This window comes from Thermobia domestica, chromosome 1 (assembly GCF_964235325.1).
Source record: "Thermobia domestica chromosome 1, izTheDome1.hap1.1, whole genome shotgun sequence".
NCBI classification, from domain to species: Eukaryota; Metazoa; Arthropoda; class Insecta; order Zygentoma; family Lepismatidae; genus Thermobia; species Thermobia domestica.
In genome coordinates, this window is record NC_137454.1 from 374383399 (window position 1) to 374405888 (window position 22490).

A 22490-nucleotide genomic window follows, 5' to 3' on the forward strand; every position below is an offset into this window, starting at 1 on the left:
TTGAAGTTAGACCTCAGTAAAAAAAAGGTAATTTGTATTTTGATGACGTCATACCCCTTATGTTCTGACGCTAAGAAGCGTATAGACCCTTCCAAGGCTTTCTTGAATGCCTCCTCTCTTGGAAAATTAAAAAAAAAAGAAAAAACGGAACTAAATAACATTCTTAGTTCTCTCATAACCGAACCTTTAAGACACTACAATATCAGTCGAAAACGACAGAAAAAACTTAAAAGGGGTAAGGATCGTCTGAGACCCCTACATTCCCTCAGGATAAAAGAAATTGCATGGAAGTTTGTGTTAAGTTGTATCCTGGGTTCAGGCCTTAGTTGAGATCCGTGTGAGACGGGCTTAAGATTTCATCACGACCTGCAACATTGGAACCGGAAATAGTCTAAAATCATAGTTCCACTAATAAATATTTTTAAATGTAATTCATAATGTTATTATGTTTTCAGTAAAGAAAATTTAACTAAAATTTAATAATAAGAATTAAATAAATTTATTCAATATTTTGAAAAGAATTTGAGACATCATTTCCATCTTGAGTGTGTGTATTGACTATTGTTGTCTTTTCTAAGGAAGATCGTGGTCGATGTGATAGTAAGGTATGTTCGTTTTGTTGAAGTATTTTTGATTGGTGTCTTATCTAAGTGTTATTAACCGTATTTAGCTGTGCTGGCTTTTCACATAGAAAGTTCTGTAATTTTTCGTATGTATATTTTCTTTATTGACCATTATTGTTCTTGACATTATCTTCAGTTATTTCCAATGAAAGCATTACATTCACGTGGAATTTACACGGAACTAGTAATTTTACTGATTCGAATTAGTGTATTGAAAATATATGCGTATGTATCCAAGAAAAAAATTTGTAATTTAAATAATGGAATCAAAAGAGTAAAACGTATTTTTAATACGAACAAGAAGTCTGTAAACAAAGCTGCTGTTTAATTCGTTCTTAGATGCTGAACAGAGCTTAGGTACCCGCGCAATAGGTCCAGGAATATCGAAACTATCCTGAACATGCTGGACCTACTCTGCCGTACAGAGGCCAAGATCAATAAATGATAACCGATAAGGTAATAGTTAAGAACAGCTACTTCTCATCTCACGTGCACAAGGATACATCTTACTGTTGCACTACCTAAACACCCTAAGTACAAGGGCAAGAACTCAGTCTATTACCTACTTTTTAACATCCTAGATAGTCAATGAATAATTCCTGAAAGTATGGCGTTTCTCGTTCTTCCCTAAATGGGAAGTACGGCTCCTTAACTATAACCAATGATAATTTTTAATTTAACGTCCTATGGTTATGCCTTAGTCAAAGGGAAACATGTTTGTAAACTATTGTGGAATGATTGGTGGAAGGAAAAATGGGTAAACATTACAATACACGTTTCAGTTTGCGCATCGATAAGTAGGGCTACTTTAAAAAGGTATTGTAGTAGAGTACAGTAGAGTAAGATAGAATAAGTAGGATAGGAACGGGTTAGCTCAAGGTGAGGTAGATTTTTGACCCATTTTCATAAAATTATTAAGAGTTTACTTTCTCCTTTCTGAGTGTGTATACTAGCTGGAGCGGGCATTGTAAAGTTACCTCGCAAATACAGCGAGTGGTTGATCAATTTGAACCTACGAAAAATTTTGGGTAAGCGTTAGAAGACACGCTCCAGCTGCGCATCGATAGGTAGGCCCCTTTTAAAAAGTATAGTAGAGTAAGGTAAGATATAAATAAGTAGGATAAGGGTTAGGAACGGGTTAGCTTAGGGTTAAGTAAGTTTTGATCCATTTTCATAAGATTATTAGTGTGTAATTTCTAGTTTGAGTGAGTATACCTGCTGGAGCGGGCGTTGTAAATTTAACCCTTAAACTGCATACGAATGCAAAAGACCGTGCTGTTAACGCGACAAGCACTACTCTTTCAGTCAATCGAATCATTTCGAAGAATTGCATAAGCGTCATCAAGTTTGGAAACTAATTGGACTGATCTTGCACTAAAAGAAGTTTGAGAAGCACCCAAGCATATTAAACTTTAACCTTTGAAAGAAGAACAAATTAAATACTATACTATATAAGAAAAAAAAAAAAAAAGGATGACATTTTGTATCTCCTCCAACTCGTTTCATGACTCCAGAACCGAGTACCTTGTTTTCTCTTTCCGAGGCTTCTAACCCTCTTCGCTTCCTCATCTATATTTTGTGAAGTAAATAACACTGGAGATGTTATATGCGCAAGATTGGGGGAAATAATAAATATCAGCCGAAAAAAAAAACTTGCAGGTCAAGTTTCGACACACCACTCGAAATAATTGTTAAAAATTAATTTCTTACATTAATTTCCTTTTTATTGCCCTCCAAAAGATTCGTGCTGGGCGACGTGACAATATCTGAGTAAGCATAGATGTAGTTCAAGGAGGCCAGTACAAGTAATTACTTAAGAATCAGTTCTGTCGCGATTTCCGTATACATATAGTGTCCAGACAACTGCTGTAAGCACTACAGCGAAAAAAAAGGAACCTGTGCTAAATGGCCATCAAAAATGCAAAAGCTATATAACAAGAGTCAGGGGAGGGCGAAGATGGTGCATCGGAAGGGAGCAGGCACGTCAGCAACGGGACGTAAATGCCTGAGCGAAGGTAATGAAGACACGTGAGTTTTCGCAGTGATACAAGTTCCTATAGCGCTTATAATAGTCTCACACTAGTAATGCTAAAATTGTAGACATAAAATACAAATTCTGTATGCTGTGCAGAAGTTTTCCGCCGGCGGAAAATACTACCTGATACAATCACATTTCATATGCGCTCATTTTAACTGTTGTATAGCATTTGTAATGATCTTACCCTACGTAGTAATCCTCCATTTGTAAACATACAATACAGCTATATTACGTGCTTTTTATTTTGCCACAGGCAGAAATTTATTCCCTATAAACATGATTTTCGATCAGAGCATTGAATTTTGGGTCCAAAATGTGTGCTAAACTTTATCAGTACCGTAACAAGTTAGTTCATTTATTTATACATTGTTCTAGGCATTGCCGGAATCTATGGCTTTGAACCACTTACGTATGAGAAATAACATCCCTCTGCGGCAAGAACACTACCAAGGGAAGAAAGATAGCAACCAGGGATCAAATGATAGGCATCATCCCAGCATTTGTTTGGTGTGAATGAGGAGAAACCTCACTCAGGACAAGTTTTCAATTGAGTGTAGCGCTAGAAGTCAAACCTGAGACCACTCGCATCATAAGCGAGAGCATTTGCGTTTGCGCTACACGAGGCTACTGATTTATCGGTTATAAAAAAAGAGACAGGTAGTAATTGTTCTTGTTTGAGTGTATTCAGAACGCCGAAACATTATGCTAGGCTATTGTATAATTATTGTTTCGTACTATATTTTATTGTATTTCAGATATAGTATTATCTTTCGTTCGTTGATTGTATCTGGAGGCGGATTGGAATAGCATTTAATCTCTCTCCCAAATCCATCGATGGCTCCGAAACTGCTACTATGGCTTGTAATCAGTTGTAAAAGACCTCTTTTATGTATATGCCCACCATCTCTGATACGCCTGGCCTTACTCGGTTAGATGGTATTCATGGCCACCTAGCGTAAGTTGGTTCTTAGTGTTTTATGCCCTGTGGTTTCTATGCCATAACTCCACTGTTTTCATACTCATCACAATTACAAATAAGAAACTGCAATCACTAACAAGTAAGTTGGGAGAGAAATTAAATAAACCCGCGAACTGTTACGAAAATACTTCGGTGCCGCAGCTCTATAATTAATTTTTTTGTTATAATAGTAAATATTACTTAGTTCGTATTAGAGGGGCTTGCTTCCTTTAACATCTATACTATTTTACCTTAAACACAAACTTTTTGCTGAGGTATAGTGTCTGCTGCAGCACAATTGTTAGTTGGCGAAACTGTCACACGTATGTAGTTTTTTAAATGTGAATATATTGTTTTGCTCAGCAAATGATTTGTTTGTATTTAATTAGGCTATATACAAAGCAAAGCTTATCTTTATATTTAAAACTATTTACCTTGTCTCTTTGCCATGGACGTCAACTGTTTCACTTACTGCTCCTACTTTCTTTAAAGAGTATTTTGTTGTTGAGTGAATACCGAGAGAGTAACTTTTTAGTAATTTATCTTTCGTTAATTTGTTTGTGATAAATAAACTAAACATGAAGGGTAGTTTTGGTGTTTATTTATTGAATTGTATTGTTCCCCTCACTCCACTCAGAATGTTAACCACCACCAAGTTAACAGATTCCTCGAGATAGTGTTTTGTCTTGGTTGATAATGATTTACGGCGTAATGTTACCCGATATGTATTATCTATGTGTCGTGGTGGTTGAGTTTTGTCACGGGGACCCTTTTCAGAAATTGATATCAATGCGTGCGTGCAATAAAACTTGCATCCATCGCACCAATTGTTGTATCATTGCATGTCATTTGCTTCTAGATGGAGCATTGATCAGCAGCTCACCGTCCGTTTACTATGGAAACATATTTTAAAAAGGGGGAAACGCAGGGACAATTCAGGCAAAATATTCAAATAAGCCGTCATGTTCGGGTTTCTGATCAATACACAATACGAAAATGGATTAATAATTGAGAAAAATCGCTTGTGTAGCCGACAATAAACCTGGTCATAGTGAAAGAACTATACAAAACCCTGAAAACATTCAGAGGGTAAGACAGTCTGTCGACTAGTCAAGATGGCATGCGAAGGAACATGCTGCTTCTCTGCAGATGTCAGTGGGATCGGGGCGGAGTATTTTGCACGACGATCTGTTACCACCCATACAAGGTACAAGTTTTTCAAGTATTGTCAGAACGTCATTGAGAATTTAAGAAGACAGTTCTGTGAAGATCTTGCGCGGTTACAAAACTAAGAGAGGATTGTTGCTCAATTGATGTCTGATAAAGCCCATATTGAGCTGTATGGTGTTGTGATAAACAGATCTTACAGTATTGGAGTGATCAAAATCCTGAACAGTTGCATCAAGAACCCGTCCGTAGTGGAAGTGACAGCGGTATTGCAGTTATCGGAGTCGTAGGGTCGTATTTCTTTAAGGAGAAGCAAGACTGTGCGGTTAAATATTGATCTTCCTGGTGTCTACATGTAGCAGGATGGAGCTGCAGCACACATCGCTTGCCAGTTCATAGCTATTTTGCGTTGTATTTTGGAAACCACGTGATCCCCGATTTGGACACATTAGCTGGCCTTCCAGCTCACCGGATCTACCCGTATTATTTTATTTGGGGATATGTAAAGAGTAAGGTATTCAACAGTACCAGAGATTGCAACATTAAAACGAAGAATTCGTTAAGAATTGCATGCAGTTTAGAAAAATGTTTGTGCATGTGATTGAATCTCTGTCACATAGTCCGCAGGTGTTACAGTCGCAACGGGCGATATCTGCGTGAGATGATTTTTAACTAGTTATCATACTGGTAGTTGTTACCACTGTGGTATGTATGTTGTAAGAATTGTGTATGTGATAAGCCTTTCTGATGCATTTTGCATTAATAATACACAGTTTGCATGATTAGTGCGTTATTTCGTACATCTTTCAGATGGCAGCTGAACGTTGTCGAAACTTTTATAATAGTTTATAGGTCCCAAAGAAGTAATATTTAATAATTTACCTTTGTAGGCGTTAAACATGTAAGTCATCTGTGAATATAGAAATAGCGTAAAAAAAAAAAAAAAAGTTGGTTCATTACTAAGTAATTGTAATAAAAGTTAGCTTGTGATACTCAGCACGGGTTGATAACGTGTTTTCCTTTACTCATATCCAGCATCACAAACATGCGTGCTCCAACAAGCACTGCACGCGGACTCTACCTGAACCGTAATATATATAAAGTTAACTTGTAGTGACCAAGTAACGTTGAAGTTTTTCGCACTTTATATTGGCTACGTATAAAAGAGTAATAGAGAATTGGTGAAAGTTTAGAACAATTATTTCTAAAAGTGAAGTTACATGAAGCATTTAATATAGCTTTACTAAATCAAAATAGACCAAAATACCTGTAAGAATAGTATTGCCTAGAGAGATAATTCTCTTTTAATCATGTTGTGAAATGTGCTACAGTTACTGAGTAAGCTACGTATTTAAAATGTGTAACTGAAAAGGAAGTCTCTACAATCTGTATTGTTTTGTCACATTTGAAATTTAGTTCCTAAGACTCCCCCCCCCTCCCCCCCAAAAAAAAGTCGTTAAGAATTGGTGTGCTCGACCGATTTTAAACAAGTAGCCATATAACCTAATATAAGGAAGTGCCCAAAATAACGGAAATACTATTTGAACAAAAATTCAATATGATGCTTAGCTAATGAAACGTAGTTTCCCTGAGAAGCCCAACATAATGTATCGAAAGATAACAAAAGAGTACTACAAGATATAACCTTTTTTGAATGGAGATGTAATGGACATGAATACAGTTGAATTTTGTTTTTTGTTTCTAGCATAACCAACAAAATGCAGTTACAAGTGCGTGGTCAGGCGAAACATGTTCTAGATTGTGAAGAAAATGAGTCCATTGGACAAATCAAGGTAAGTTTGCAGTCAATAATTTTGCCAACTCATTGTATCCTGAGTTCCTGCTTCCTTATAGCCATTTAACCTTAGCAAGGTTATCACTGATCTTGAAAGTCAGGGAAGTCTGCTCTACTTAACAGAAGTTTTTATTATTATTATTATTAGCTGCCTATAGAAGATAAGGACACCTGAATGAATGAAAAATAAAAAATAAAAAAAAAAAATAATTTAGGTTTGATTTAGCAATACAGAAGCTTGAAGAGTGCCAAAAGGTATTAAAATTTCAAGCTTTGAAAAATGAAGAGCAAATTTAATCGAAAATTCAAGCGCTAGAAGTAAAGAAAATATGTTCCGATCGTTGGTTTTAGATAATCCAAGAGATAGGCCAAGTGTGTTAGTTAAAAGTTTGCTTTTTTTTTTTTTTTTTTTTTTTTTTTTTTTTTTTTTTTTTTTTTTTTTTTTTTTTTTTTTTAGAATGCGAGATATTACGAGGGATGATCAGAAAGTAAGATTACAAAGCCTGCAGTGAAAATTGTATATATTATTTCATACAGCCAACAAATAGTACATACATTAGGTTATTTTTTGACATAGTCTCCATATATCGTTGAGGCATTTGCCTCATCGTGGGATGAGTTTGAAGATTCCCTTCTGGTAAAAATCCTGTCCTTGCGTGTTCAGCCATGTTATCACGAAGTGTTTCACTTGGTCTGAAGCGAAGCGACAGACTTCTAGGTGCTCCTTGAGGTGCGGGAACAGGTGAAAGTCGCTTAGAGCGAGGTCAGGGTTGTAGAGTGGGTGGCTGATGTCCCAACGAATCTGCTTCAACAGCATGGTGGTCTTCTGGACTATATGCGGGCGCGCGTTGTCGTGAAGGAAAATGACGTACTTGGTGAGAAATTGGCCGTTTCTTTCTGATTGCGTGTTTCGCCTACATAAAGCGAATAACTGAGCGGACTTCTTCGCGATACCAGTTTTCCAAACAAGTTGCCATTTGTGTCTACCTACAACTAGCGACGTAAGTGGTGGGTGGCTGAAACTGCACAGCTGCCAACTCCATGTATTAAAATTATCACACATTCATCATTTCTCTAACAAACATAACTCCAGAAATATCGGCCTTGTAACCTTTCTGCGTCATAGATACCGTTGTGTGTATATATTTTTTTTTTTTTTTTTGTTTTATTGTATTTCAAATACAGGAAGTTTGACTCATAAGTATTTGCAGTAAAAATCAAGATTTCCCTATATTTAACAAATAAAAAGGGAGGCCACTAGGGAAGTGGAGGGTTTTTTTCTAAACCTAGCGACAAATTATCATGTTGTGGGTTAGGGGAAATCTGTTTCGTCAGGGAAATCAATATGAGAACTTGTATGAACCCTGCTTAGCGTGTAGTCGTAGATTTGATTCTTGAAATGGGCACATAATATTGTTTCCACAGCTTCGAGTGATGAGTTGGAACGTGTTTAAATTGACTTGATTGTAAGACTGAAATACGTTAGGAGTATTTTATTATCCATACTTAGCAAATCAGAATACCTAACTTGCATGCTACAATTATCAGATTAAATCAGTTTACGTAATGCGTCGTAATCCTTAAATCAGTTCAGACGTTTTTGTGTCGATCTGCGAATCTTTGTGCTTACGCTATTCACATCCCTTCTCTACATATTGGTCTCTTCACTTCAGTTGTAAATTTTTGGCTGCTGTTCTTTTTGAAAATTGAAGACTCGCTGTAGAAAACAATGTAAGTGTCAGAAACAAAAGTTACTGTAACAGTAGAGACAAGAAGTAGTACATTGTGCGCAAGCGTGGAAAAAAAAAAAAATAGAAAATACTATTACTTAGAACTACAACCTAGCATATAACCAAGTATGAAAGTCTAACTAAGGCATAAACGTATTCAAAAATTAAAATAAGTGAAACAGTTTCAGGTGGCACATTATTTTCTACAGCGAGTCTTCACTGATTGTAGACTGCGTTAAAGTGTACCATTAAAACAGTAAATTTTAGACACTAGAAATTAAGGAACAAAACACGGACATATTATATTCGGCAGTGAAACCTTTTAATAGTACGTGGAAGTAGGTGTATATTTTATTTCTTAATTTTCATGGAAAGTAGTGAGTGAAGTTACCAAAGCAAAATGAAATGAACGCGATAAAGTAAATAAAAATAAAGTTATGTGATGAGATATTTACATGCATAAAAGAACAGCTGTGTACAGTTTTAAAACAGCATTCCTATAATTTCGCATACGTCGTGACATCGTAGAAGTGTAGGTATGAATGACAAAATTAAATGTCATTGTGTCAGATTATAAGTTGATTGAAGTGCACACCATGCACTTCTTACTTTCATCTGTAATCTATCAGAAAGTGTTCATCAATGCTGTCGTCGTTTCTTTCTTCCATTATATATATATCATAAAATCAGGTAATATTAGAAAATATTGTGTGTGCATCATTTTCTGTTCCGTACTAATTTTACTGATTGAACTGGCAATATTCATCCTTCATTGGATGTTTCGTCGAAACATGAAAAATCACATCGACAAGATACATATATGCCAGCCCTGTCCAGCGCAACGCCCGTTGCACGTTTTCCTTTCTCCTACTGAAACCAATTTAAATTTGCTGACATTATAGTTCATGGCAATCATTTTTGAATTTATATTGTAGTAGTATAGTTCTACTACTTCCGGTTTTAGTGAAGAGATGTGGATGAAGGTGGTATCACTTCTTAAAACTCTGAATCTATTCCAAACAACAGCTTCTCGCCATCTCTTACCGTTTTGCGTTTATGGAAATCACAGATAAAGCTGGATTTTTTAATTTCCAACACTTTCGATTAGGCTAGAGGGTTATCTTAGTAGATTAAAACCTATTCTTAGGATGCCGAATCGAATTAAAAACAAAATCGCTTCTCTTACCATTTTCTCTATAAAGATAGTATTAAAACTGGTTAACGTTTCTTTTCTATGGCATTCATCGTTGGAATAGTAGTAAATTTTCCGAGTTTAGTAGATAGATGCGGGCAAATATGATTTTTTTTCCCTTGAGACAGTGACTCGAGTTAAAGAAAGAAATCACTATATGTTGCGATTTTTGTTCTATGTTAATCACCGTTGAAATCAGAAATTTATTTTCTATCACTTTCTATTTTAATAGAATATTAACGCATGAGATGGAACATGTTCTTTGGATGGTGCTGATCAATTCCAAAGAACGGCTTGTCGCTGTTTAACTGTTAACGTTTCTTTTCTATGGCATTCATAGTTGACTAGAAGGTTAAGATTATACCGAACCTATTCTGTAAACGCCAAGTCATTAAAAAAGAAAAATTCTCGATGTATTCTGCCGTTATTGCTCTGATACCTTTCGAGAAACACGCGGACATAGATGTTCAGTAAGAGTTCTCATAGCATAGTTTAGAAGTCTAAAATTCAATTGAGAAGGAATATTTTCCTCAGTAGGACTTACTAGTTTTGAGATGGCCTCAGTTCTTTCCCAGTTTACCGTCTAAGTTTACAACGTCATAACTGATTTTATCAAGGCTTATTTGGAAGTAGGGAACATAGCGACAACACAAACTATTTCGCTAAGTATTAGGCAGTGAGAATAGGTCGCATTACAAACATTTTTAATTAATAAATGACCTCACCTTGGTGCCTTGTGAGCATTTTGAAGCATCGATATTTTCACTATCTAAGGCGATTTAACGAAAGGAATTGACGTATGCTGCTAAATAATTAAAATTAACGATTTTGCTTCGATCAAAATTAGAAACAAATTGACAATTCAAAACCACGTAGAAATTTCTGTGAAGAAGAGAAGATACTGTTATTAAGGTCACCGAGAGAGAGGCTAATCATGAACATCGTGGTGATAGCTAAGAGAGAAGAGTTTCTGTAGAAACGGACACGAACATTAAGATGTTGCTGCCATGTAATACATGTTCAGAAGAGTTTTGTCAACCGAAGTGGAGAAAGCACATCGGACGCTTTTGCGGAAAACTTGGCGCGGCAACAAGGCAACACGAACTCCTTCAAATCTCAGTTCGTTTAATTTGATCCTAGTATAAATGTTAAAAATTGACTTTTACAGTTTCGAGGAAGATTGGGAAATCTGTTGAAACGGTATAGGACAGTTTTAACATGACGCATGTAATGGTAAGTTTTGACTTTTTATGTAAGCTTATGACATTCACGACTGATAAAAGTTGAAAAAGGTGTTTCGAAAGGGTTTTGGTCTACCAAAACTCCTTTGTATTTATTACCATGTTCGTCCGTTACGGGGGAGGGGGACCTCCATGATTGGATCACTAAATTTTCGCTAGATTTAGAGGATCAAAATTTGGGAAAGAGTTCTTGGGTGGAAGTGATAGAAATAAACCATTTCTGGTTTCAATTTTGATCACTGTAGAAAAAGATCTATAATAGATAGCGAGAAGCTGTTTCCTGTAATTGATTAAATGTCTCAAGAATATATTTCATTCCATTCTTAACTTCACTAAAACCGGAAGTGATATGAGTCCATTACAAGTTTCCAGTTTCATTATTAATGTACATACAGCAGGAAAAATTAGATAAGGAGAAGCGTCTTCTTTGAAATCAATTAAGTTTTAAGAATAGGTACTATCTCTTTCAACTGTTCCAACTGGAAGTTACGGAAATGAACCACTTTAGATTTTAACGGCGGATAACGAGAAGCTGTTTTCTGCAGTCAAGCGTCTAAACAATATATTCCATCTCCATTAAAACCGGAAGTGGTAAATATTTACTTCCGATTTCAGTATTGAGTAAATGTCACACCATTCAAACCAAACTGTTTAACGTGGTGCACAGGTGACACTGGCTTGTTTTCCTCAAATGATGTCGAAAAACGTTCTATTAGGATGAGCATCGTGAAAAGAACTGCACTGAAACTTGTTGTATAGTTAAATTCAGTCACCCGGTTTATTTTCACATAAAAAATTAAGAACATTGTGGCATTTGGGATCTCGTAAAGATTACATTGACATTGCGTTTGTACTTGGATTCAATGTCCAGTGTGTATATACGAGTTCACCCTTTGTAATTTTTAATTTGAAAACTCTACTTCTATTCCTGTACTCAGGTTCAAAAGATTTCTTGTTACAATGATTTTAGAGAGTGAGGGTCATTTAATTAAGCCGGCTGAATTCATTTAATTATGCAAGTTAGAGTAGACAAGGAACTTCGAATCAGCACGAATAAGATATCAGCTTAGATTAATTGCTGATGCATGCTATACGATACATGATGTATCTTGTGTCACGAAGTGCATAGTTTAATCAAATAATTTGTGTGCGCTAACACTTTTGTCGGTGGGTTTTGAAAGATATTAAACTGAAGCGATATTTGAAGGTTCCCATATTTCTGTGGATCCTTCTGAGAGAGGAAAAATTTAACCAAAGTTCTTAAACGAACTTGGCTTGTTGGAAGTGTACAGTGGGCAGGTGATAAGACTTACTAGTTTCAACGTTGTTCTTCTTGTGAGTAAAAAGTCAAACCAATTTCGTTATTCACTTTTCAGTAATTCGAGGATCTCTGAAGAATACAAAGGGGACTTGAAACCTACTTTTATCCAGTTTGCAGTTTTGAGAAGTTGCTCTTTCTCTCTCACTTACTCAAAAAGGTTCCACAGTAAAGCAGTAACCTTCGACAAAGTATCAGCGAATACTGAAACCATTGGTTCCTTCTATTTGAGTACTGTTATTTTTAGAGAAAGCAGTGTTCAGTGTAGTTTTTTGTAATTTGATCATTTATTTTGTTTTATTATTTACAGGGAAAAATAGCAGAATTGGAGAATGTTCCGGCAGACAATTTGAATTTATTCTGTGCAGGAAAGCCATTAGACGATGAAGAATTACTTGTATCAAGCTTAGAATGCTTCAGCATTGATGTTACTGTTCCATTGAAAGGAGGTACGTGTTATTTTTGTCAGGATTTATTCTAGATTTTTTGTAGCAATTGTGAAATAAGGATAGCAAATATATTTACTAACCCTTTTAAATTTCTCGAATTATACAAATGATACGGTCAATATATATAATTCAGCGTATTTCAAAAATATCTGATGGATTTCTCTTTAATAATTCTAAAACTATTAACGTTAGCAGCTTGTAATATTTGCATTACATTTAGCTCAGAAGCTCTTTTATATATAACCATTGGATGTCCATAGTTTGATGCGATATATATTGAGTAAAATAGAAAGTGCATTAGAAGGCAGAGTGCGAAATAACAAAGTGGGAGTTGACAAGATTGTAAAAGAAAATACCTCTTCGCATTCAACAAAGTTCACATTTGACCATCCACATTTATTAAACTATTTAAGACAGGAATATCGCTAAGCACTATGGTTCATTCCAGATAAGTTGATCCAAGGTCAAAATAAATTCTTTCCCCACCACGCTTACACATAACGAGCTCTGTTCTTTTGAAATTGGACGAAAATGGTCTTGAACGTCAGTATCCTCTTCATGCATCTGGCCGGAATTGAAAAGTTTTGCAGTACTTTATGCACAGTTAAATAACTGTCAACAAGTAATTTTCTTCATGGTTAATTTGCAATTACTGCTCTATCCAGCGATCATTGCGAAGCAAGATCTCTTTGTGGAGATTGTCGCGGAATTTAGTCAGCCATACTTCTACTTTGAAATTCACATCATATCTCTCCTTGCCACAAGAGTGCCTCGTTTGCAGATGTTAATATTTGTGTATCTCCTTCAGATAAACGTACTTGATAAAGGCACGCTGTTCAAATTTGGTAATGTTCATAATCTTGGCAGCCTTCGTTGTTGTACACATTCTGAAGAAAATATTTCTGATTTGTTTATCCGGATATGGTTTTGCTGATTATAGAAGATTCAAATAACCTTTTGAGTGGATACAAAAAATAACACACTTGAAAAAAAAGGCACACTAAAGAAAAAAATCCAGAGCGATTTTGTTCATTATAATTATAGTTCTAGAATTTCGAGAACAAATCTTTTTCTACTTCAATGAATATATTAAAATATTGTATGTCCGTGAGTTATTCAGCTGTGGGGGTTACCCGTCACATTACATAAATGTTACAGCATGGGTCACGTGCGCACTACTCGGCTTCCAAGGCAAAGGAACATGTGAGTTACGTTCGGTACAACTAGACGATGCTTCGGCCTTAAAACTAGCGTGGGTTAAATTACTCATATGGTAGTTCGGTTAAACAAATTTCAAACTAGTAATTTTTAGTATAAAAATCTTATGTAAAGCGACCAAAGAAGGGTCAAAGCGTGCAAGAAAACAATTATTTTAAGTTGTAAGTAAATGATTTATAAATAATAATATATTTCATTCCAAATTAAGGAAATTTCCAATACACAATATTGACTTAGATGAAAATTGTGACATTTACGGTGCTGACAGTCTTGGAGTAAATATATTATGTTTACAGCAGTCCCATCTAAGGAGAGGAGTTAACAGATGTTCTAAAAGAAATGTAAATGTTGAATTTCCTTAATATAACTATATATATATATATGTGTGTGTGTGTGTGTGTGTGTGCAGTATACCCTGATCTAATTCTGAATTTTATTTCACAGGCAAAGTCCACGGTTCTTTGGCTCGTGCAGGCAAAGTAAAAGGCCAGACCCCTAGGGTAAGTTTTCCTTTTGAAAATTTTACTTTAATTTATCCTTTATTAAAGAAAAATTATTAGGTTTTAATGGATAGTTGTTCACATCTTCACGTAGTGGCACTGCGCTTGCTCAGTTTAGAGGTTAATAGGAAGGTAAATGAATCTTGTAGTGTACTGATAGTGGTCGTCAGTGAGATCTGGGCCGTACTTCACCTTGAAGCTTTGTAAAGTCTTGAGTTCCACCATTATTCTTCAAGAACTTTGCAGTTCGATGTTACGCTACTGCAAATTTGTAGACTTTGCGAGGTGACAGTTGTATGTTGAAGCATGAAGTTTGGCGCTATAAACATTGCAGCTATTTGCTTTTCATGTGATCAAAATATAAGATAATGAGAAAAAGCTGTTTTGGTTTATTAATAAAACAAGTTTTTTAAACATTTGAACAAAAAAGGAATTTGAAGTTATGGATGTTATTGAAACAAGCTGCAAGTTTTTTTTATTTTTTTTTTATGGAACAATAATAACACTGCCCAACATGATTTTTACCTCCGGGAAAATAATAGGTGATTTTGAATGATTTTGGTGCGTAGAAAACTAAAATGATAACAATTTTTGCACATCACGTCACAGTTCTGAGATATATTTCGCTCATATATGTAATTAATGAAATGAAGAACGTAAAGTAAGCCCAGTTAACTGTCAAGAATCGAAGAGTGAAAGTTTAAGATACTTTGCCATAAGTTCATGAAGTCTCTCAGATCCCTCTTATCTCTTTTTTTCAAATAGATAATAACTATAAGCAGTGTTGCCAACAACTTTGACAATAATGTCACTAAACGTACTACGAAAAGTCGTTAGAAACCTTAATCATAATGGAAATAATGCTAGTTTATTCGCTGTACATTTTAAAAGTCGCTAAATCCCTAGTTTAACAATGAAAAGCGAAATAAATCTTGTCTCTAAAATATGTTATAAAATCGCAAGATCCCTAAATTAGCAACACTAATTGGAAACCCTTTAGGTTATAAACATTTCATTTATTTGGTCACTCGCGCTGCATATCACTATGTATTTTCGTTCCTATAGCCCAGAATCTTCGACAGGGTGCTGAGTTAGCAGCTTGACGGTTCTGTAAAAGCGTCTTGGATACAGAAAAGAAGAAAATTACGAAAGATTGGTTAGAATTCTACAAAAACATGGGTTGCAGTTGTCCTTCAAATTCACTTCCTTTCACATCTTGACTTTCCCCTGACAATTTAGATGTTAGTGATGAACAAGGGAAAAGGTTTCATTAAGACATTTCCAGGCTGGAGGAGAGAGACCAGGATCGTGCAATGATGGGAGACTATTGTTAGTTTCCTCTTCGCGAGAATAAACAGGATTACAAGAGGCAGCACAAACGCAACCTTTTGTAGCGAAGGTAAGAGGAAGGGGTCCGGACCCTCTCCGAAATTATGACTTTTGTCTAAATTTAGCCTAATTTTAGGGGCAATTTGAGGACGCCATTGTTACGAATGATTGCATGAATATCATTTTACATTAGTAAGCTGATCTAGAAAGAGATACATGATTTTGTGTGTGTTAAAACCTTATAGGCGTGACCATGTAACAATCTGTATCGAAACTTTTTAATCTACGTATAATACAGTAGGACCTCGATTATCCGACACAATTTCCGAGCTATTTCTCAGCCCCAGTTCAACGGATCTGTTTCAAATTTTGAGGAACATTACTAGATAGCAATAGAAACTTACTCTCCAAATTTACTGTAAATCGGTTGAATAGGCGCTACAAATACCAAAACTGTATCTGATCGAGTTTGTACTGTTTATAATGCGAATAATAAATCTGTTCATATCTTTTGAACCTGACGTGACAGGGCTTTCTTATGGTGATTTTCGAAATCAGCGTTGACAGTTTCCTTAAGAATCACTTATTTTGATCGCGGAGGTATAAAAAAAGTTTCTATTTGTTGGGCAGTGTAATAATTGTTCAATAACTACGCCACGCAATAAGTTGCCTTAACCATAGTGTGTAGTAGTTCTCATGCATTTTCCGATGCTGTCAGGTGAGTTGAATACAATGTTGAAATTTCGAAAATTGCCGTGAAAGAAAAAGGCGTGAAATTAGTATTTTTTTTTTTTTTAAATGCAATGAAATGGAATATGACTTAACTCGAAATATTGTAAAACTTTTTTTTTTTTTTTTAAATATAAAAAGAGCTGCTTATTACCTTTATTTTAATACTGTGTTCTGGGGGTGTAGAATTCTCTAATATGTGATGTGATGTGATGTTGAATAAAGGGTGATCCAGTCAATATCATCCTTACGTAGAGAAGAAAAGTAGGCTTGGTTTATAGAAGTATTTAACGATGGAAGGTAATGCTGTATCTAACAGATGGAACAAATAAATGCAACTCTGACTCTACAGCCTATGAAGGATTATGGTTGGCAAGATATAGCAAAGCACGTTCAGCTGGGTGAGCAAAGCTCTCAGATGCCATAATCTGGCTTTGTGAACCGGAATTCGCTACCTCTTAAATCACATAGTTCCTTAATTTTTCATTATAAAGGGTCAATACCGGAGTGTTAGTGATCCCACTGGGAATAGAACCAGGGACAATGAATTCCGAAGTTGCCATGGGCTAACAATTCGGTTACGCAGAAGCTCAATAATTTTTTAAGAAACTTGAGGTTCTACTTTTTTTTTCTGTCTACTTGCAATTACAGACTGCAAATACTGTTTATAATGCGAGAAAACACGAAGCTAATGTTAGTCACCGGTTGCACCATTATCTGGGAAACACTAATGCACTCCTCGTAACACCTGAATATTAATCACTGGAGTATTATTTGCTTCAGTCGTTAGACAAATGGGGGAGGGGGGTTGATGCCCTGAAAGGTGACTCGCGGACTGGACGACTTACATAGTTCACGCTCCGCTGAGTAGTTCTAACACCTTGGTATCGTTAAAGACATCGATTCTGACATTCCTGCTTATCGGACTATTTCTGATTTTTCAGGTGCATATTACTTCATATCGCCTTTCTCTTTATAGTCTCAAAATCAGACATACTTTTTATGGTTTAATGGTTAAAATTGAGTAACATCGTATGAGTGTTAAAACTTCTCTTGATTTAGCGCTGTTTGTTTGATTGTAGAAGTTTTTTTACGTTCCATTTCAGCACAAAAATGAGGTGGTTCCTCAATTCGGCGAAGCTCAGCTAACTTCACGTTGCGAATTGTAGCAAATTAAAGGTGGTACCTGTAGGTTGACAGTAATGTCGAGGGGTAGTTTTCAAGGATTGATTTCCGCATATTTTCTAGAGATTAAAATCAAATCAACTTACTTCCTGTTCATTAGCTCAGTTGACTTACCTTCGGCAGTGACGACTTGAAGTCTTTGACATCCCTATGTTGAGCATATACAAGCTACTACCGGGAAATCGAGAAAAGGGTTCCCTAAGGTACTATTACAGTTCAAAGATTGTCATATTGAAAAGAATTGCCACTTAGCAATTTTTAACCATTTCTCTCCTCTTCCACTTACATTCATGTTGGTAAAAAGCTATTTTTATGCTTTTTCTGTTATTCGTTCAGAACAAATCATTAAACTCTTTAATAGGTGAGTGGAATGAAATGAATTCAGTTAGTAATACGGTACCAGTTTTTGAATGTATAGAACAAAATTTCTGAGCATTTAAACGTTTGTGAGAAGGACTCTTAAAATTTGGGTAATATGCTGAGTGAAAAAAAATAAAACATCCAAATTATATTATATACGTATATTTCTAGGTGATTTTCACTTAGACGAAAATTGCCTTTAATCCCATTTCTTGTGACATTGCTAAAGTCTCTTTACTACCTTCTCAAACGCTGTTTGGAATTTTCGTGAATTAAGTCAAAAATCGTTAACAATATTAGAAATGGAAGGTAAACCATCTCGTGTACACTAAAACACTGTTGAATAAATAGTTCCAGTTTCTTTTGTAAGAACCCAGAAGTGTGTTCATAATAGTCATGTAATAGCCGGGCATTCAAATTTGTATACTGTAGGAAGGAAACTAAAGTAATGGCATTTTGTAAACATAAAATGGTCTGTCTTCTAAAAATCAGTATTCTTCGTTTCTGCTTTGATATATAATACATGAGCGTACAATAATAGAGGGTATCTATCGGTTTCGAAAGTCATGAAAAAGTCACGAAATCAGAAAACGGTCATGAAAGTCAAGAAAAAGTCTCGAAATTTAGCTTTTGGGTCACGAATTTTTTTATCTGTGCAAATATAAATGTAGATAGGAAAATTTTGTTTTATAAAACGTCAAAATTCACCACCAAAAATGACTCTGGTCGGCTTTAGTTGCTACCAAATTGGAAACCTCGCTTCTATGGCATGCATGAAAATTCGGCCCAATTCGCAGCCATTCACTCTTGAGAATTAACTAAATTTTATGGTTTGGGAAGGAAAAGGTCACGAAATTTCATTTGGGAATTTTAGTAGACACCCTGTAATACTAACATCCAACACAGATCTGTGCTATTACGCACAGACATATTCGACAATTAACTGCGGAACAATTTGTAGATGTCGCTTATCTAAATGTTTAGCACGACAGAAGTACATGTGTTCCCAGAATCTCCGTGGAGGTACTGGGTCTCAGATAAAATATTTAGCACCGGTTCAGATTCCTCTTAAGGAATGGATGAATCAAGTGATTTCATTACTTCTTTACATCAAAAGTGCATAGTTCCAGAAGTTACACTTTCGATTCCAAAAAGTGTGGTTACTAGCACGACCGTGTTAATGCGTGGTCACGATGGTCGCGGTATCAACAGTAGAATTACATGTTTTACGTTTAAAATTTAGTAGTCGTACAAGTCCGCACACTGGTTTCTCCAGCGTCCATAATATGCTCTTCAGACGACACTGGCCGCTAGGCAAAGAAATAATAAATCGATGAATCTTCGACGGTTCTTACCTTGCTTATCTCTTTATTTACTCAGTTTTAACTTTCAGATATCTGGAAAAAAAAAAGAAAAAGAAAAAAAAAAAAGAAATGTTAGCATATTTCTTGGGACCATATTAGGTATTCTGCCTTTTGGCAGGTCCTGGGACTAATGAGATTGATTTTTATCAATTTTAGATTAGGGCCTGGAAATGTTTCTTCCACTTTTGTCGGTCTCCAGCTTCCTCTTTTAACTCCCAATATTTTCTCCTATCTTCCAAATCATCGATCAGCTGTGTTCATCTTCCTATTCCTCGCTTGCCTTCTATGGCGGTGTGAAGAAGACAATTTCTTCCCAAGATATGTCCAATGCAGTTGGCCTTTCTACGAAGAATGGTGGCTAGAAGTGTCCTCTTCTCTCCTATCCGTTTTAAAACATCTTCGTTTGTTGCTCTCTCTGTCCATTTTATCTTCTCAATCTTCCTCCAACACCACATTTCGAAGCTCTCTAATATTTCTTCTCTAACTTCCGTGATGTCCAAGTCTCTGAACCATACAGTCCAATGCTCCATGTATAGCACTCGACCAACTTCTTAAGACCAATATTGAGCCTGCTAGTTAAGAGGGATCTTTTCTTGTTGAATGCTTCTTTATCTGTGGCAATTCTTGACCTAATCTCTTTGGTGCAGTAAGCGTCTCTCGTCAAAATACTTCCCAGATACTTCAAATTATCGACCTCTTCAAGTTCTCCTTGTTCTACTCTGATCCGTAAGGGCGTGTTTCCACGGGATATTCTAATGACTTTCAACTTTTCGATGTTAATTTCCATTCCATACAGTTTTCCAGTGTCAACTATTTTGCCAATCATCTCCTGTAGTCTTCACGTCTTGGCACCTTACCGAAAACAAATTATGCCACTGATTCATTCGTCCTGTAAGATTAATTCTAATTTACGAAATTAAATCTTTAGCGTCCAATAAATAATAATAATAATAAACTCGAAGCTTCCAATAGTAATAATAAACTCGAACTCAGTTTGTGTTCAAAAATAACGAGAGGTTCCTATCAATGAACCAATGAATCCATAGTGGAGATATGCATAGTTCTTATCCCATTATAAAGAAATCTCATGCTGCCCATTACAAAGAATTAGCTGCATGCTGTTTCGGTGTGGGAGACCGGGTTAGGTTCCTGATTAGAGTCCATGTTCAGATCCCACATTCAGCAGTAGACCCACATCTCATGTAGCCTCGGTCTGATGAGGTGGTACATGTAGCTGTAACGCTGTAGCATCTTTATTGAACATACAAAGAATACAGTTCATAAAATAATTTGAGGTAAGAGTGGTATTTAGAGGGACTTAAATGAGATAGTTTTCAGTTCATAGAATGCTCTCTATTTTCCACTGCACCCCGCATACCCTGTTAACCGTGCTTCGTGAACAAGAATGTCGGGTAAAACCGAAATATTAAAGAAATTAGTATAAACCAATATTTATGATTGATTTTACTAATTTGTAATTTCAGTACATTTAAGAGGGGCAGTTTATATGGTAATGTGCGAGTTCTAGTCTTCACCGAACGTAGTTAGGCAAAGTTGCTAAGCCAGTAAATCTGTTCAGTCTTCTAAACCACTATTAAGAAAGGTATAGTACGTACAACTAAAGCACTCTGATTGCTGTTGGCCCACAGACAGTTGTTGTTTACTGACATTGTAAGTGATAAAAATTAATACATGTTATCCAATAATACTGCAATCAAGTATATTTAAAAAAAATAGAAATATTATAGTTAAACATGCACAGTGATTATGGCGCCAATTCAACTGTGTGTGTGTTCTGCTTTCATTTCTGGAATGAATGACATGAACTGTTGTCCCGCGAATGTTGTGAAACTTAACAAGCGAACTTTAAAGTAGTGGTGAAAAGCAGCTTGTGGTGTATATATATTTAATAAGTTCTTATTGAAATGATCTTTCGGTTTTTTTTTTTTTTTTTTTTTTTTTTTTTTTTTTTTCGAGCTTTTCTTGTTTCCTTTTGCTACATATACTCCACACAATACAGAATTTGTCAAAATGGACGTTTATAACATGCTCCTTCCTGTGCGAAAGTAGACGAACAATTTAGTTGATCTCGGCTTAGAAGTAAGCCGGAACAGATAATAGGATACGAATAGAATAAGATTTAGAATTAGAAACACTACGTGAAAAAAAAAAAAAAGGTAATTACGATTAACAAATATCGCATATATCAGTCAATGTAAAACATTCATGCATGTAATGTCTGGGAATAATATTTTTAGTAGAACTTGTCAGCATGTTAAATTTCGAACATTTTCTGTTCTGGATGAGAGATGTACTTTCCAAATCATGTAACTATGTATTTACTTATTTGTTTAATTTTATTTCAGGTTGAAAAGCAAGAAAAGAAGAAGAAAAAGACTGGTCGTGCTAAGCGCCGAATCCAATACAACAGACGATTCGTCAACATTGTTCAAGGATTTGGCCGAAGGAGAGGGCCAAATGCAAATTCATAAACGGCTAATATGTTGAAAGTATCTCTTGAAATAAAGATCGTTTCGAACGAAATAAGAGTTTTAAATTTTCCATTCAAAACATAAATTTAAGGAAATTCAATAGGGTAATGTTAATTGGTGGGGAATTGGGGAACTCTTTAAATTTGACATGAAAAATTTCTGGATGTGATTGCAAAAGGCGTTGGAAACGATCTTTTCATTCCTGGTGCACTTATAAAAAGAGTAACTTTGTATAAAGGAAACAAATAAAACATAAGACAACAGAATTATGGTTTCTATATTTCATTCTCCAAAAATACAACAGTGTTCTGCTTTGGGATAAATATATGCATACCTTCTGCCCTCCCCGTCACATTTTTTAAAATTTTAATTAATAAATTAAAGAATTTAGGAAGTAAGTCAGATGGCATATAAAAAATATTTTTAAATATACTAATAAATATCATAAAATATTATCACTAATAAATACTTGAAGTTTCGTTTAAATATCCCAAATGTTTGTGCACACAATCTGGCATCGATAGTAGTCGGACTCTCCAATTACTGCACTATATGAAAGGCCTTGAAAACAAAATAACTATTATACTCATTTTTATCAGACTTCAGAAAAGGTTGTTATATATTAACTAGTCCACTATTGCAAAAGGTGTGACCAGAAAAGTTCTGGTACGTATCGTATTACTGCCTGGTGTGGTCGTCACCCTTCGGCATTCCTATTTCCAAATTCTGTTGCCACCGTTAGTAGCAATATTGGGAGTAATTTTCAGAGTTCACGTATTTCTATTGCCGTTTTCGACTTTAC

General features: G+C 35.5%; 1 protein-coding gene across 2 annotated transcripts; it reads left to right on the top strand.

The window, feature by feature from the left end:
- The first annotated feature begins 536 nt into the window (after nt 1-536).
- RpS30 (ribosomal protein S30) lies at nt 537-21954 on the top strand. 2 transcript variants are annotated; one of them, XM_081731141.1, is made up of 5 exons: nt 537-605; nt 6492-6579; nt 12373-12511; nt 14174-14229; nt 21563-21954. In XM_081731141.1, exons 2-5 carry the CDS (start codon nt 6505-6507, stop codon nt 21686-21688), a joined length of 396 nt encoding a protein of 131 aa, XP_081587267.1. In that variant the 5' UTR covers nt 537-605; nt 6492-6504; the 3' UTR covers nt 21689-21954. The 2 variants fall into 2 exon arrangements, with proteins under 2 accessions (XP_081587267.1, XP_081587276.1); XM_081731150.1 differs by having other exon boundaries at nt 575-709.
- Nucleotides 21955-22490: the final 536 nt, after the last annotated feature.